The sequence below is a fragment of the Acanthaster planci genome, linkage group LG20, assembly GCF_054643075.1.
Source record: "Acanthaster planci isolate LZ-2023a linkage group LG20, COTS_SCS, whole genome shotgun sequence".
Taxonomy (NCBI): Eukaryota; Metazoa; Echinodermata; class Asteroidea; order Valvatida; family Acanthasteridae; genus Acanthaster; species Acanthaster planci.
In genome coordinates, this window is record NC_141796.1 from 11506588 (window position 1) to 11523612 (window position 17025).

Below are 17025 nucleotides of genomic sequence, written 5' to 3' on the forward strand. Positions count from 1 at the left end.
CGCTACCCTCGCATTACATTTCTCTTAACATGACTTCTTTTGGGTGGATAGGGACCCAGTTGGTCTCCCAAATCTGGCCTTGAACAAGATTCCGCGCATGTTGGAGGTATTTCGCAGCACATCATTACTTTAGTAGGGTTTGGGCTTTTAAAACAGAAAAAAAAAATCAAGCAGGCCAAATAAGTCTTTTCCCTGATACAGTGCGACTTGTGTCTAGTCCATTCAGCCTTGTGCAAAAATGACTGCAATCAATTAAACCAACCCAGTACACTTACTTTCAAATAATTTCTGTAGAGAATTTTGCGTTCCGGGAAGTTATTGAGCAGCGCTTAAGTTGGTAAAGAATACGGGCGATTCACGATAGTGCGCCTCCAAGAGTTTGCAACGCGTTGGCCAATCACAACGCGCGAAATTTGTCGACCCTTTCCAAACGCGCTTTAGGTCGAAAAATTTCGCGCATTGTGATTGGCCAACGCGTCAGTTGCAAACTATTGGAGGTGCACTATTGTGAAACGCCCGTATTCATCAAACTTCGACTGATAACGACTTGTTTAACGCGGAATAAAATTTTACACAGCTCCTCGGGCTACATAAAAAGATGTGGCACTTGATAAAGTACTTTGCCTGTAGACTTTGCCATCCTGACAGAGGTCAATGAGATTATCCTTTATTTATTTTTTGATACAAAAAGAACACATTTTAGCGGGTTAATTTGTCTACAGCTTCAGTTGTTTTCTACATGAATCTGTATGTAAAAAAACAAGATATGCATTCGCCATGTCACAGCTGTGGGACGAAAAAGACCTTTTTATAGTTGAATGTAGGAAACCAATTCACGAAGTCATGAGGTTCAGCAATCTTATCGTCTACTTTCTCAAGTTTTTCAAAGCATAAGACGTACATGATACAACTGGAGAGGTTCAGTTTTGTCGATGAAGTAAGCTTTATTTAACATTTTCCTTACAAGCATATTAACTAACTACAGTACATTACTCCAGAAGTAACTTCATGTAATTTTAAACCGCTCGTTGAAAGGAATTGCATAAAAAATGCTTAATTTCTTTGTAAATGATTCGTTATACTGGAATATCAGATAATATTTATTTCATGCAGATTAATTAACGATTAAGGCGTAGCGTACCAGCAAAAATTATACAGGATCAGTACGGTAACCAAATTTCAGAAATTTGCTAACCATATATAAAGCCATTATAAAGTTTAAGAATACAAAATTATGGAAAAGTTGCTTTCTAATAAAGCAACAATATCTAAGTGACATTGGAAGACTACAGCAGGATTTATTGACTCTGCATAGCTGCAGCGAACGAAATTTCATAATTGCTATGGTGGGCATATGCTAACAAATTTGCTGCGCATGAAGCATCGAAGGGATAGGATTCTTATCTGTAAGGTTTGGACGAGCTCAAAGTTATCCCTAGTTTAAAAGGAATATACACGTAGCAACAATTTATGCTTCACTTTTATGAAATTGTTTATGGCATTTTTCTTTGAACTTCGATCACTCCATTCCATCCAGCGACAAAACAATTTTTTATGACAGTAGAATAATCACAGATATCAAAGAAGACTTTTAAAAACTCAATATCTCAGTTAAAGTCAATTAGACATAGGTCATGACATTGTGTATTTTGTTCCAATGGTAATGGTGGTCATCCAAACACACATGGAAATAAGCTCTGTAGTGATTTACAAGTAAACATTAAAAATTCAGACTTGAACCCACATCCCTGTCTTGGTGCTGTAGTGATTTCAAGTTGACGGGTGCTGGTTTATCAATCAATTATCGCAAGGTGCTTTCAACCTGATCCAGTCGTCACGTGTTCAGTGATGATGGCCGTGATGGTGGGGGGCGTGGTGTGGGGGAGGATGATGCTACAAGAGAAATCAAAGGAGACAAATTAAGGAGATTGCGCCGACTGATCACACATGACCGCATCTGGGGGAATACAATCAGATTGGCACGAAGCATTTATACGATCGCATTTTACATGTATCCCCTTTTTGTAATGTTTACTTTTTTGTTTGTTATCATGCAGGGTGTGTATTACTTGAAGAGAGCAAGATACTAATTGTCTACGCTTACAGTATATTCATGAATTTGTTAAACTGAAAAGGGAAACTCATTTGATGAATGTAAAACTTGATATCTTGTCTCTTTTGGGGCAGTTGAATTTGGATAATATACTCACGTGCACGTCATGATGCACAGGGGTATGGTGGTGTGGGTCCACGTGGTGATGTGGATCTACGTGGTGATGCGGGTCAACGTGGTGATGGGGATCTACGTGGTGATGCGGGTCAACGTGGTGATGGGGATCTACGTGGTGATGCTGGTCAACGTGGTGATGTGGATCAGCATGATGACCGCCATGATGAGCAGCCTGGTGGCTTTCGTGCTAGAGAAAGATGAGAAAGCAAAACAAATAATTCAACATCAAACTTGTTTGTGTTCGGTTTATTTTCTGTATTAAAGGGGGTCGGAATAAAAAGCAACAGATATTATATGTGGCTTCGCACCTTTGGGCGGTCTGTTAAGTGTGGTATCCATCCATGGAACTTCGAAAAAAAGATCAACTTGGCTCCAGTTTGGATAAACTAAAAAGGTAGGACCCCATACAGAATGGCAACAACAATTTTGTTGCAAACCTGCAAAACGGCAGATCCGGACTTGGGAAAAGATTTAAGGAAGACTTACATGATGGCCTCCACCGAAGATGTTTCCCAGAAGACCGTGGCCATGGCCATGTCCGTGTCCATGGTGATGACTCATGGTGGATGACGCTGTAGTTGAATAAATTTAGGCCTTGAAAATGGAAGACCGTTGTTGGTGTTTTGATGACAAATGCTGGAGTGAAACATCTCTCCAAATCACAGCCCTATATAAGCAACCCCGACAATACAAGCTCACGTGACTTGACCGACCGTGCGTTGTATATACGTCATTGAATTTAAGTAGATCAATTATGGGATAACAGGTATGGTGAAAAAGATTAAGTAAACAGTTAAATAGCCCAACATTTTCTGCTCAGAGTTCAAGTTTTTCAAAAGGGAAACTGGACCATGTTGCCAAGGCAACGTGCAACTTACGTAGATACAGGTAGGAAATAAACGTTTTTAGCGCGAAATCAAATGAAATCCTTCTGGAGATACCTCGAGGCGCATTATCTTTGTATGTTTTTGAAGCAATGCCTGATTACGGTGTTAATATGAGGTACACGGTGTTAATAAAGGTATCATAAATGTTTATGTTCAAATCGAACATATCAAACCACTCTTGTGACGTCACCTTCAAAAGCGTCGAATGTAACCTCAAATTCTTGAAATAACACATTTTAACTCTTAAATAAAATAAAAAAATAAAATAAAAAATGCCAGATCCAAATTGAATTGATAGACGCAGAAATCACAGTTGTCAGCATCAAGCACAATGAGACCATTTTAGGCCGTCTATGGCCTGATATTCTCGTCTCAGTGGCGTAAATTTGTCTGGAAATTGGGGGACGGGAAAGGGGGGGATGACTTGTCCGGCCATGAAAGTTTAAAAGTGGAAGGTGACACCGTATGACACCGCACCTTTAATTTTCCCCCTTTTGGAGTGATATTATATGAATTTCAGTGGTTGGAAGTCTTAGAAATTCTTCACAATCCGCCTTAATGTTTTGCTTACCACAAAAGGTGGGGAATGCCCCCCCCCAAAGACAGTTGGGAAGGGGTGAAAAATACTCCCCTTGCCCCTGCAATTTGCGCCTATGCCTTTTTTCTATGACTGTTGCGATTTAACTCTGTTTTTGTTCAGTAACGATCTGGCCGACTCCCGGTTCCCCGCTCCGTGCTAGATACATCCCTTTATCGAACATTCACTACCAGCAAATAATTTGTAGATAAGCAATTGTCCTCTTCAATTTTAGGTTACACGGTTCTCGACCTTTAGTAATATTAACATTGTTAATCCGCGTGCATAATGCCGAAAGTTTGAGAGCAAGAGTCTGTCCCCTTTCCTTTTGAAATCCTGCCTCGTCTGATCAAAGAATTACCACTATTGTTGAAATTCCCACCAGTGTGAAAGACATGACGACCCCAAGGAACCCTCATCGAGAAAGTTTTCTTGCAATGTTTCCTACAACCACTTGGACTTGACATTGCATAAAAGGGAACAGTTAATGACATTCAACATCATTAATTGACAATTTAAAAATAATCGTACTCAATAATACATAATATAGAAGCATTCACGAAGTGTTATTCATCTGTCTTTATTCCTGAAATGATTTCTACTTTTAGTGATAAGTAACACATTATTTACATCGTTATGAAATAATGAAAATATGATACAAACTGTCTTTTGCAAATTCGAGTCCGTTTTGCGGACTTTAAATGGGGTTAAGTAGTAATTACCCAGAATGCATCCTCCATGATATGCTAAACTTCCCTCCTCGCAAAATTTTGGCCCTTTGAACAACTTCATGGAGATTCTTTTCCATGCCAGAAATTGCGTATAAAAAAACAGGCAAATGCATAAACGACAAATTATTTCCTCTTGGTTTGTTTACGACTCAAGTGAGATGCATTTTGCATGCAATGCATAATGAAATTTACTCTTCGACATCGTGAGCTTACATGTCCCGAAGAGAAATGAAACTTAGTGTCCAGTGACCCTGGAAACGAAAACACGTATCTACGGATTGCTTCTCAACTCGTTCGGAGACTATACCGGAGTGTTTAAGTTTCAACGGAGATGCTCGATCGGTTTTATTTCCAGTTTTTATGTTCAGTGTGGGTACTGTGGAGGATATGCCGGTGGTGCAGGATAGGCTGGTGCCGAGGGGTACGCTGGCGTGGACGGATATGCAGGGGCAGCGGGTGCAGCTTGGATGGCCGGTGGGGCTACTGAGTAGGGAGGTGGAGCAGGTTGCATGGGGGGCGGTGGTGGTGGGTGTTGTCCAGTTGGATACGCAGGCACAACAGCTGGTGGAGCCTGAAAATGACACAAGGAAGACAAGGTATTCGTAATTCAGTCCATGGCGGTGTTTGATGATTTCGGCATCTTCTAATGTAAAAAGGTATTGAGTCTGAACAATTTAACCAATCTTGATATTGACGACAGGCACAACTTTAATCGATTCAGATGTGAAGAACCTCCTGTATGTAGCAGTGTTGATGTGATGTAGGCCCTAATGAAAACATGAAGAGCAGACCATCTGCCCACGTAATGTTTTTGAGCCGTATAAGCCACAACGGCCAAGTCTTGATCGTCAGAAATTCTACTAGATATGGACGGACCACCATGGACGGACACACTCAAGGCTACTCATGCAGATCAAAAATAGACGACAGGAATAACGTCTATTAGAACTCGTGGGTGACATAAATGTAATGTTAAGTTACGTAATGCTGACGACTCACCTGTACATGTACAACGGTTGGCTGTGCGGGCCGACGAGACGCAGCTCCAATCGCAGCACCTACCGCTAGACCAGTTATGATGCCACCGGGGTGGTGGTGATGATGTCCATGGTGGTGGTGGTGATGCTGTGTAGAAATTGCGGATAACATCAGGTAACAGGTTAATTTGCAGCAACGTTGTCAGTGTTACGCTTATTGGCGATGGCCTAAAGCAAAGTTATCGAGTAACAGTATAAGTGCGTGTGTTTATTCTCGCACAGATTCAACTCTCCCATTATGTACATTCATTTTTCACTGCACATTTTCATCGACAAAGTTCGTGAGATTGATAGTTCCAATTTCAATTTTGGTATTCTATAGTCAACATGCACACGATCATCTCCTTTAAATGAGCCTACCGGTATTACACCTGCCTGAAATAACATCACATTTACATACATGGTGACCAAAGAGTCCGTGTCCGTGATGGTGGTGGTGATGATGATGCAGAGGCATTTCGACACTGAAGATTGGACAATCTAAAAACAAAGGAAATGTGAGGATAGATTCTTGCGTTTGCTTGAAATGGTGTTACTGGCTCTGCCAGTATGATATACCGGTTTTGAGTTGTTAAAAATAACTCGTCATGTGACGATTTATCGCGCCTCTACGTCACCAAACTACGTCATTGAACTTTGGCCCTGATCGAACATTGTGAAGCTGTAAGCAGAAAAGGTCACTCTAAATTTAAGCTATATGTCATACACATATTGAGTGAGTTGGTCCTCATCTACCAAATTAATTTACAAGTTTAGGATAGTAACACATGGCAGACTTGAAGCTGTACTGAAGGATTTTCTCAGGATGTTTCCTGACACAGATTTGTTGTCAGTGGCGTCTTTCCAAATTTATATTATAAAACACTAGTGTTAAATAAAGATAGCCCAGCATGATTTCGTGCTCTACAACGATAGCAAGACAGATAAACTGTTCGCACCATGGAGCTATAAAACGGACCACACTGTCTGCATTGCAAAGCAGCACCTGATAATGGCGGGAAGGATTGGACAGATACAGAATATTTAAAAGTCATGTGATAATCAGCACCGTTTTACAAGCATTACTTATTTGTTTGGTTCCCCGTAGTGACAAAGTGTTCTTCCACGTCCAAGCGGGAAGGCTTATTCCCACGACATTTTTGGTTTATTGCTTGTAAATATGTGTGGTGTACACTGCATTAATATTTCTGAAAGGAAAACTTATTGGACTTATAGGACTACGCTGGGAAATTTAGGCAAACCTGTGTCAGGTTAGGGCGAGGCTAGGCATTTTCGACCAAACAATTGACAATTCCCTCGGTGTGAGAGTTTTAGGGGAAAATATAGATGAATCTCAAACAACAATCCTTTTCTATTTAATTAAACATGTATATGAAGAGAAGATCTTTCTACCTATCACAGATACCTTCAATCTCTGAATAAACCATTCGTCAGTCTTGAATCATGTTTGATATTTCAGTTTATTTACATTTTTAACTATTCCACAGAGAGTAGGAAATGTATTGCATATTTCAGAATGTGCGAAAGATACGAAGTTAACAAAACAATAGTTAGGAAAATGATTGCAATAATAATAAAAATGAAACAAAGATATAATATTAGGGAACTGTGTGTGACAAACGTCATAAAAATGCATTATTGATAATTCCAGCAAGTCTATCCTTTTGAAAAAGTGACCGTTTTGTCAGCAAAGTTTAAATTTCTAAAAACTAATATTCCCACAAATGAGCAACCTTTCTGCCATGGATACTCAGTTCAAATATCGCTCTAGTATTGCAGACTTACTTCTTTTTCATCTTTTTGATGGAAATAAGCACATTTTCTTTGGTTGAAACACCCATCACCTGTAAATGTTAAAAACTATTTACATAACAAAATTTCAAAGACACAACTCCTTAGCTGATTTTTTCATAGTTGGAAAAGCGAAGTTACTGTACTAATAAGGGACGTTTTCTTAAAAAGTGAGGACCTTTTGTCCTGTTTCGTTTCTCTCTGTTATTTAACGAGGATATGAGGGGTAAGTTGGGGCTGATGGGTAAGTCGGTTGAGCCGGTTGTTGTGGGTAGGCTGCAGGTGCTGGTGGAGGGTACGAACCGGTTGGATAAGCCGGGGCCACGGCAGGTGGAGCCTGGGGATAGAATTATACAAAATTGAAAGTTTGGAAGTAAGTTTCTCACCGGGTCTCTGTCTTCGATGCCATTCATTAGAATAAATTCTGGAGGGTTCTAAACCAAAATGTGGAACCCCCCCTTAGCCTTCAGTTCGGGTCGATTTGGCTGAGCACACTGCTTACCACACTATTCTACAAACCAGAAATACCACCAGGGTATCATCCGCGCAACTCTGAACCAGTAAATTATAAATCAGGTCCAAAGAGAAAATATCAGTGACCAAGCATGCAGTAGTGTTTTAAGCATGCCTCTTGACATTCCTTTTTAGTAAGCACAACTTTTTGAATCTGTTTATACCATAATTCAGTTTAACAGTGTGAGTAAGGACAAGGAAGACCAAAGCAAGGAAAAGCGACTGGAACACGTCTGGTATTTGTAAATGACTTACTTGAACGTGCACAACTGGAGCAGGTTGCCGTTGTGCTGCACCGATTGCGGCTCCAACCGCAATTCCAGCCGCAACACTCCCGATATGTGGCCCGTGGTGATGATGGTGGTCATAGTGGTGGCCATAGTGGTCATAGTGGTGGCCATGGTGGTCATAGTGGCCATGGTGATGGCCATGGGGGTCATAGTGGTGATCATGGTGAACCACGTGGTGGTGATGATCATGGTGGTGATCATCATGCTATGCGAAAAAGAAAATCGTCCAACAATTAAATACTTTGTAACAAATATTTTGATTTTTTTCACTCAATCTTTGACACTTTGTACGTACTGGCAATGAAAAATTAAAGGTTCGTGTTTACAAAACTCATAATTGTTTTCAATGCACTGGATGAAATTATAGAAATTCTTGCTACGCCCACTTGATGTCTTAAGGCACCTATTAGGACAATTGGTTTACTTTAAAACAAAAGAGTGGAAAGAAACGTAGTGACTTACATGACCAAATAGACTGTCAAGAATCCCGTGTCCATGGTGATGGTGATGGTGATGGCTCATCTTGAAATTGTTCGATGGATGAATTTGTACAACAAAACGAAGTCGACGTCTAGTGATTTTTCAACCTTAGACAAGAAGTGAACAAACTCAAGCCACGGTCCAAATTATGACAGCTAACATCGGACTCAACACCGCAAAGAAAGTCAGATGACTACGCGGGTGTAGTGCGTCATCTACATACGTCACTACGCATCGTCTGACAAACAAGATTTGGGATTTAAAGTCAACACATATGCTCGAATAAAATCTAGGCCCAGGGCAGTGTTGTGTGAGTTGGATGGTTTTTGATAACAAACGTCAGAACTTGAACTCATTTGCAGATTACAAACGGAGATAGGGTGTATGTTGAGTGTTGAGTGCTCCGAAAATAGCAAAAAACACTTCGTAGATAACTTAAGTTTGATCGAGTGGTAGAGTTCACGGGTTCTGGTCCAGAATGCGGTCTTTTATGCGACCTTTGTCACTATAAAACGCGGGCTTTCATTTTAGTAACCTTTCTGTGCTGTGATGGATTGAAGTTACCCCCGGTAGGTCCTACTCGTTTCTCCAATCCCCGTTGGCGTTTTGTTTGTAGACTCTGACTTTCGATCACATTTTGGTTAAAATTACAAATTAAAATTTGCATAACCAAATAAAAGCTTTACCACTGGCGTAACTAAGGGAGTACCCCTTCCCAGCTCGAGGCCTGTGTCCCTCAGGCTTCCCCATCCCTGTCTGGCAGAAATTAGAGAAGGAGAAAATATTAGAAGGGAGTTTGCCTTGGTCAGTTTTGAACTGATGTGACAGAACTCTTGCACTACCCTCCAGACATTGTGGGCTTTTCTTCGCCCGCTCCTTTCAGAGTATAAGCCGGTTACGCCACTCTCTACATTTGTTCATTATGACCTCTTGATCAGTGCTTTAGCCGTTCCGAGTTTCGTTGTTACCGACGTCCGAAGTGTGCTCTTAGATTAAAATTTCAGCCTCTTGTCTTATGGACGTCTGCACCTGTTGCCCTTGACTACCGGAACTGCGTTCTGTACCTGACCATCAGCGGTTTTCTGATTTTTCTTTTCCTCACGTTTTGTTTTGACCAACTAAAAGCCAACGCCTGCAACTAATTGAAATAGTCAGGAATTGAAGGGCGATCTAAACTGGTTCCAATGACAGTAATTATTCACAAAAAATAGTGATTTGCATCCAAAGGTGGCCATTTCCTCCTGAAGCGCTTGCGGAATTATGTGGACTCTCAAAATCTTACATAAAAAAAAATCCCACGGCAGATTTTTTTAATTGTTAAACTAAACCCCAGTCCTTTCACTGTCCTTCAAATGTCGGGTTATTTAGTGTTAAAATAACAAGAGAGGGCGCTCAACTTATTCCGGAAAACTCCACGCGGGTACGCGTACGGGGTGCGCTGCACTCGCATGTGGTCGATCAACAATAGCTTAACGAGAGACTATACAAAGAAATATTTTACTCAATCATTCACGTGTGATACATTTAAGGTAGTTTAGATTCTTCATCGGCAAAGTTCAGGAAGTTGTTCACCAACAGGTGAGATTTAATGCGCTTGATAGTCGTCTTGATCATGATTTAAATGCAGTTTTCAAGTCATCGGGTCGAAATTCCAGATTACATGTACTCGCGACAACACAGTGACTTGCTAAACCATGCCAACGATATTGTGTATGCCCCTGTACCAACATCACATTCCTAGTCTTATTCTCCATGATCCATCATGTCCATGGTCATGGTGTAATGCTAAGCGCAATCTTAGGCAGCATATTTTAAATTTGTGCATAGGTCTAGGGCTTACAACATGTCCAATTGCCGCCCAAAAGGTGTCACACTTGCCTGGGTCTACATGACATATTGACCTGGATCTGGAGTCAGTACTATTAACAAGTAGAATAAGGCTAGGCCAATTTCTTTGTCCATTGTCAAAGCAGTGACCGTCCCGAAATTTTGCCACCTGCTGTCAAGTTTCATTGGTTTTCACAGTAAGTGACAAAATAAGGGACCTGCCATGCCGACTATCAGACTATACTGTTATGGACGTCAAATCGTAAGTTAAGCCTTTCGTAGTCTTGTCGTACAGATATTGTGTGTTATGCTGCCATGCCCAGGGAAATACATGTCAGGCCCTACCACTTCTTAGGTATTTTGCTCATGCTTTTTGAAAGAAATACATGTTTTTTGGAACAGAAGAAGTCGACTCAAGGAGTATTAAAATGACAAGTGAATTGTGTGCTGTCTTTTTGTTCTTGAAAAAGTAATGCACTAAGTCTCAAGTCTGTCATTTTTGAAATCTGCAGGATTTTGAAATGGCTGTTGAAAATGTGGCAGAGACTTCACAAAAGCACCCTCTCGCTGGGACAGGAGAAGATATCACCCCTAACAAGGATGGAGGAGTCTTAAAATCTATTATAAAAGAGGGTGATACCACTGAAGAAGATCGGCCCATGAAGGGGGATACAGTGCATGTGCATTATGTTGGAACTTTGATGAATGGGGAAGAGTTTGACTCTAGTCGGAAGAGGAATGAACAGTTTTCCTTTAAGTTGGGAGAAGGTAATTTTAGCAAGAGTCATATATGTACTAGTTCAGTTAAGTGTACATTTTGTCACCTCATAAAAATTATTCTTAAATTTTTAACCCCCCTTCAATTCTTTGCTTTTTTTCTCCGGTGAGAAATGCAGCATTATTGAAACAAAATTCTGTGTAGCAGATTCATTACCTGATCTGAAATGTGTTTTATGCTCTACAGGGCGAGTAATCAAAGGCTGGGATTTGGGCGTGGCTACAATGAGAAGGGGGGAGGTTTGTGTTCTCACGTGCAGCCCAGAGTATGCTTATGGAAAAAATGGTAAGTTGTTCAGAATTTTCAGCCTTTCCCTTAAACAAAGATCTGACGTAAATGTGGACTTACAGTCATATGACTGATATTTGATGATGTTAATTTTTTTGATTGACAATATTTTTTGATCAGGTCAGGGCAAGATACCAGCTGATGCAACACTGGTCTTTGAGGTGGAACTGTTTGATTGGTCGGGAGAAGACCTGAGCGATGATAAAGATGGTGGCATCATACACAGAGTGATCACAGTAGGGAAGGGATTTGACAAGCCAAAAGAAGACTCGAGTGTCACAGGTAAAATTGCTGCAACTACTGCTCTTCACACAGTGTCGTGCCCACACGTATCCTATCTTAACCTTAATTCTTGAGGTCACTTTGCTAAAAAGGCACCTTCCTGACCGAAGTCACGAATCTATCCACGTCGTCAGAAATTTGGGATCATGGTTCGATTCGAAAATGACAATGGGCACTCACATTACTAAGACTTGTTTTGCAGCATTTTTCCATCTTTACAATATTAAGTGCATCAGTAAATTCCTCTCTTGCAATTCTCAATGTCCATTCATGCATTTGTGACCAGCTGTCTAGACTATTGTAAGTCTTTTGTATGATTTGCTACCAGCACAAATAATGAGATTAGTGTGAGTCCAAAATGCTGCAGCTAGACTCTTAAAGTTTCAACACATAACATCAACATAGGATCACGTTCACTGGTTATTGACAAGAATATAATATCAAATCAGTGCTCCGAAATATGTGATTGCCGAGCTTTTGATAACTAAGTACCTTCTTCAGGGCAAGCAGATTCTTGTCGATATTCTGATTACGGTGCTACGCAGCCCTTCCATATTCCATGTTCACTGCTTACCTGTTCTGTACAGGATTAACTTTAAAATTATTTTGTTACCATACAAAGCCTGGCCATTTTCAAATGTAAAGTTGCATTTTTCAACCTGGTCCTCTTTGTTACCAATCTGTTAATCGCCATGAACCCAGTCTCTATCGTAGCATTAGTCACAGGGAACATTGGCCAGACAGGAAAGAGATGAAGAATGGTAAACAAACTTGCTGTCCTTTTGGCCTTGCTCTGAAAAAAGGTGGAACCTGCAAATGAAATAGATTATCATTGTTTCTGAGTGTTTTTGAAGATTTACCAGTTAAACTCTGATCCTGTTTCATTGTCCAAAGATTTGATTGTGATCAAGTGTCCTCCTTGAGGACACAAGTATCATACTTCCTGGGGTAGAATTCAGACCTTGCAAAAATGGATTCATGAGACAGCAACCAAGGGGTCATCGTCTCATTTGTCTGATCTCATTTTTTTTCTATTTTCCCCTTTTTATCTAGTTCATATTGTTGGCAAGCATGGGGATACTGTGTTTGATGAACGTGATGTCAGTTTTGTAATTGGAGAAGGTAAGCCAAAATAAAAATTCTTGCATATGAAATAGAAAAAAAGAGACTTTCTTCTTGACAGACTTTGTCATAATGACTTAGTGTAGAAGTATTCAAAGATTTTTGGGTTTGGAATTGACAGGTTCTGAGCACAACTTACCAAAAGGCTTGGAGAAAGGTATTCAAGAAATGTTGAATGAAGAGACAGCCCAATTCACAATCAAGCCCAAGTATGGATTTGGAAGCAAAGGTTGTGCAGAGTGGAATGTTCCTCCTGATGCAACCATCAAGTATCAGGTCACACTCAGCAATTTGGTCAAGGTACGAGTATGCTGAGATTAAGGTACTAACAAGACTGTCAATGTTATCATCAACTGGGTGAACAAAGGAACTTACTGGGTTGGTTTGGAACCTACCACGTTACCTAAAATATATTAAAACTTCTTAATTTGTCCACTGACTCTACTTTGGCACTGATTAAGCCTTGATTGCATTATCAATATAGATCATGAGTAAAATAGATCATAAATATAGAAAACGACTGGTTAAATGTTCATGTTGCTGAAAGTTTTCAGAAATCAAGCAGAGTGGGTGTTAAGAAATGAAAATGGGTGTAGAAAACTTAGCCAGGTCTTGACTCAAACTGAGTCAGGCCTTGACTCAAACTGAGTCAGGCCTTGACTCAAACCGAGTCAGGCCTCAAATTGAGTGAGTCATTCATGTACAGTGATAAAGATTCCTCTCATATTCACTGTTTATTTTCATTATCTGGGTTGTACCGTTGTAGAAATACTGCCCATCTCACATTCTGTTGACAATTTTGCTGTACAGGCCAAAGAATCCTGGGAGATGGATCACGACGAGAAGTTGAGTGCAGCGGAGAAGTCCAAGGCGAAAGGGACGGAATATTTCAAGGTAGAAGGCATGGGATGACTTCATTAGTGTAATTTATTGTATTTGTTTCATACTTCCTAAAACAAAGTTGTCTTTAAAATGTATAGCTACACATGGGACTTTGAAACATGAAGAAAAAACACAAAATGTCCAGACCAAGGCCAATCCACTGGTTTACTTCTAGCTCTTTACTTTTACTGCTGTTCATGTTTTGGAGAAGCATCGGAGAAGGTTACGATGCTTCATGACAGAATAAATGCCAGTGTTGTATTCAAGTCCATCAAAAGTCCCTGTACGTCCATGACAAGTCATTCTGTCTTCAGCCAAGTCACACGCTATACAAACGAACAGTGACGAAACCTGTTGCTTACGACTTACCTTGAGAAGGGACTTGTGACTGGCCTTGTCAAGGGACTTGTGACTGGCCTTGTCAAGGGACTTGTCAAAGAACTTGAATACAACACTGGTAAATGCTTACATCTTCGGTTCGCTTCACTAACTTTGAAAATGGTTCATGTTGACAGGCAGGTAACTACAAGAAGGCTATCAAGCAGTATACGAAGATCCTAGATTACCTTGATTCATATCCAGACATTCCTGAAGAGCAGAAAGCAAGCTACAAGGAGCTTGTTCTTGCTGGACATCTAAACCTTGCCATGGCGTACATCAAAAACAAAGATAATGCGGAGGCTGTCAAGTCTTGTGATAAGGTATGATGGGATATGTTAGGTGACAAGGACCCTTGTGTAGGGTTAGGAGGAAGAATTAGTCTTGGAACTCAGCTGCTCTGACACCATTTCCTGGTTAACTTATTGGGAAAGTTCTGAATGTCTGAAGAAGAGAAGGTTGCAACATGGGTAAACAGTTTGCACAAGAAGGTATTCTTGTAGCTTGTCATTAAAAAGACATGTTCACTTTTTTGGTCAGAACTATAGCTCTTGTGGGTACACCTATCAATTAACTGTGATTTAATTTGGTTGCAGGCCCTGAAAGTTGACCCTGATAACGTCAAAGGCCTGTTTAGACGAGGTCAGGCTAACTTAGCCATGTCGGATCCGATCCTTGCCAAAAAGGATTTCAATCGTGTGGTGGAACTGGACCCTGAGAACAAGGCAGCTAAGAACCAAGTGACAATATGTCTGCATCAGATCAAACAGGCAGCGCAGAAGGAGAAAAGACTCTACAGTAACATGTTTGAGAAATTTGCCGAGCAAGATCGTAAGGTAGGCTCACCTTAATATTATTTTAAGGCTTGACAAATCTGGTAACTGTTTTGGAGGGTGGAAGCTGGGGTGATGTATTACATACATGTTCCAAAACTTCAAGGGAAAAATAATTTAACAGCAATGTTTTGGTGCTGTTTCAAGGGGAACTTGTTTTTCCCCTCTTCCACCTCTACTTACTAACGGAACTGCCTATTATTACCAAAGCCTTCTGTACTGAAAGGGACAGTTCCATTTTTCAGAGAGCTACTTTTACTTTGTTCACAGGCGGAAGCGCTTAAAAAGAGCAGTGATCCCCCTCAGGAATTTGGTGGAGTTTTCAACAAGGAAGATGTAGAACAACCGAGTGATAAGGACAAGGTTACAGACAGCGGTGATGGAACAAGTGAAACAAAAACAGAAAGCATGGAAGCAGAGGTATAGGGATTGCCCTAACTATTTTACGTGTGATATTGACCATTGTTTACTTTTATATGAGTTGATGCAAATGCAAATGTTAGAATTAGATTAGAAATGGTCAGACAATGTGTGTTAACAACATGCAAAGGTGTGAAGGTGGGCAGAATTCCAGGTATATTTGAGTATTCCTCGTGTATGATTGAAGTATGTGCAGGAAGTTAATATTTAAACATCAAACAGTAGTGGAGTTAAAACAGGAAGAGTTGAGACATTTTGAAGACAGGTAACTGTTTTATGTTTGTAGTATCAAATGGTGAATGTGGTTTGGACTGAGCAAAGTTTGTCAAACATTAAACAGAAGCAAAGTAAATAAGCAAGTTAGGATAGGGCTGTTTCTTTTCTGTTGTCACCCTTTGCCAATAGTTTTTTGTAAAGTTGAAGATTCTATTCCACAAGCATTTATACATGTATATTTTTGGTGCAAAATGACAACCTCTTGTAAAGTAGCATCTTGTGTCTCACAGCTTCAACGCCATCAGCACAGACAACTTAGGAACAGGTTGTAAAGTATAAGCTTCCAATCAGTTGTTTCCTCAAAGCTTGCCCTGTCCTTTTTGAAAGAGCTAAGTGAATTTACCTCATTGTTGGGTTACTTTTGATTTATAAAATACGGTTTCAGTGTAAGGCTGAATTTCTTGTATAAATGGGAAATTAGAGGGAAAAAAAACTGAAACTGAAAAAAAATCAACTCATGTATCAGCACCACAAATGGGATATAAGTTGCCTGGATTTTAAGAAAATTACAGGTTCTAGGGTAATATTTTGATGTTGTATATTTTATGGGATGTCTGTGATTACATCTCTGAAGTTTGTAACCACAAGTTGATGTGTTCCCTTCATGCTCAAGCAAGCCATTCCTCAAATTGAGTCTTGTAGAAATTCTTATCTAAATTATGCCTAGATTGTCGCCTAACCAGATTGGATGGATTGAAAAAGGAGTTTTAGAGTTTGAAACTTAGCATGCTTCATTTTACTAGAGAAATGTTTGCCTGAAAGATCAAATTAAAATCTAAGGTTGCAGTTTGATGCCACCATTGAATATTTATCCCCGTGCTCTTCATGTTTATTCACTATTTCTCACAAATTGGAATGTATGTCAACCTGCTGCACCTTTAAAAGTGTTTTTGTTTTGTCAGCTAAGTCACACAAATTAAAACTTTGACTAAATTTGCAAACATGTTTTGAATTATCACTTCAAATATTTCTGAGCACCTCAGATGTCCATTTCAGTGGTGTAATATTCAATGCAGCAATTTGCCCTGTTGAGAAAATAATTCGGTGATATGACTGCGGTTATTGCTCGGAATGACACAGGTACTGAGCCACTTCTCATCGATGTCCGTTACAGCCACAGTCAGTCAATTTGGACATGGCATAAGTCAGTAACATAAAATATCTCTAGCTTAGCACTGTTTCTTTCCAACTCAAATTCTTCACACGGAGCATGTCCACCAATGTTAATTGGAAATATTAATGGATGAATGTTTTGACTAAAATTAGTTTGTAATAAACTTAATATTCCAGAAATAAAGTCTTTGCCTTTGATGCACCAGTACTTGAATTGTCTGCTTTTGTTAAAGGCAAACCAACTCACCTCACCCACTGGCCTGGAAAACAGATCCTAACAGGAATAAATT

General features: G+C 40.0%; 3 protein-coding genes across 4 annotated transcripts; 1 reads left to right on the plus strand and 2 right to left on the minus strand.

The window, feature by feature from the left end:
• Window positions 1-924: 924 nt before the first annotated feature.
• On the minus strand, window positions 925-6032 carry LOC110987352 (uncharacterized). Of its 2 annotated transcripts, XM_022250017.2 has the most exons (5): window positions 5863-6032; window positions 5425-5550; window positions 2717-4996; window positions 2211-2417; window positions 925-1893 (listed from the first exon to the last, which is right to left on the minus strand). In XM_022250017.2, exons 1-3 carry the CDS (start codon window positions 5917-5919, stop codon window positions 4790-4792), a joined length of 390 nt encoding a protein of 129 aa, XP_022105709.1. In that variant the 5' UTR covers window positions 5920-6032; the 3' UTR covers window positions 925-1893; window positions 2211-2417; window positions 2717-4789. The 2 variants fall into 2 exon arrangements, with proteins under 2 accessions (XP_022105709.1, XP_022105715.1); XM_022250023.2 differs by lacking the exons at window positions 5425-5550; window positions 5863-6032 and having other exon boundaries at window positions 2717-2890.
• Window positions 6033-6903: 871 nt separating this feature from the next.
• LOC110987351 (uncharacterized) lies at window positions 6904-8775 on the minus strand. Its single transcript, XM_022250016.2, has 3 exons — window positions 8519-8775; window positions 8022-8261; window positions 6904-7590 (listed from the first exon to the last, which is right to left on the minus strand). Exons 1-3 carry the CDS (start codon window positions 8551-8553, stop codon window positions 7458-7460), a joined length of 408 nt encoding a protein of 135 aa, XP_022105708.2. The 5' UTR covers window positions 8554-8775; the 3' UTR covers window positions 6904-7457.
• Window positions 8776-9950: 1175 nt separating this feature from the next.
• On the plus strand, window positions 9951-16940 carry LOC110987349 (peptidyl-prolyl cis-trans isomerase FKBP4-like). The gene is made up of 10 exons (XM_022250013.2): window positions 9951-10114; window positions 10876-11131; window positions 11328-11426; window positions 11550-11711; window positions 12765-12833; window positions 12955-13133; window positions 13644-13727; window positions 14231-14416; window positions 14690-14929; window positions 15197-16940. Exons 2-10 carry the CDS (start codon window positions 10885-10887, stop codon window positions 15350-15352), a joined length of 1422 nt encoding a protein of 473 aa, XP_022105705.2. The 5' UTR covers window positions 9951-10114; window positions 10876-10884; the 3' UTR covers window positions 15353-16940.
• The last annotated feature ends 85 nt before the right edge of the window (window positions 16941-17025 follow it).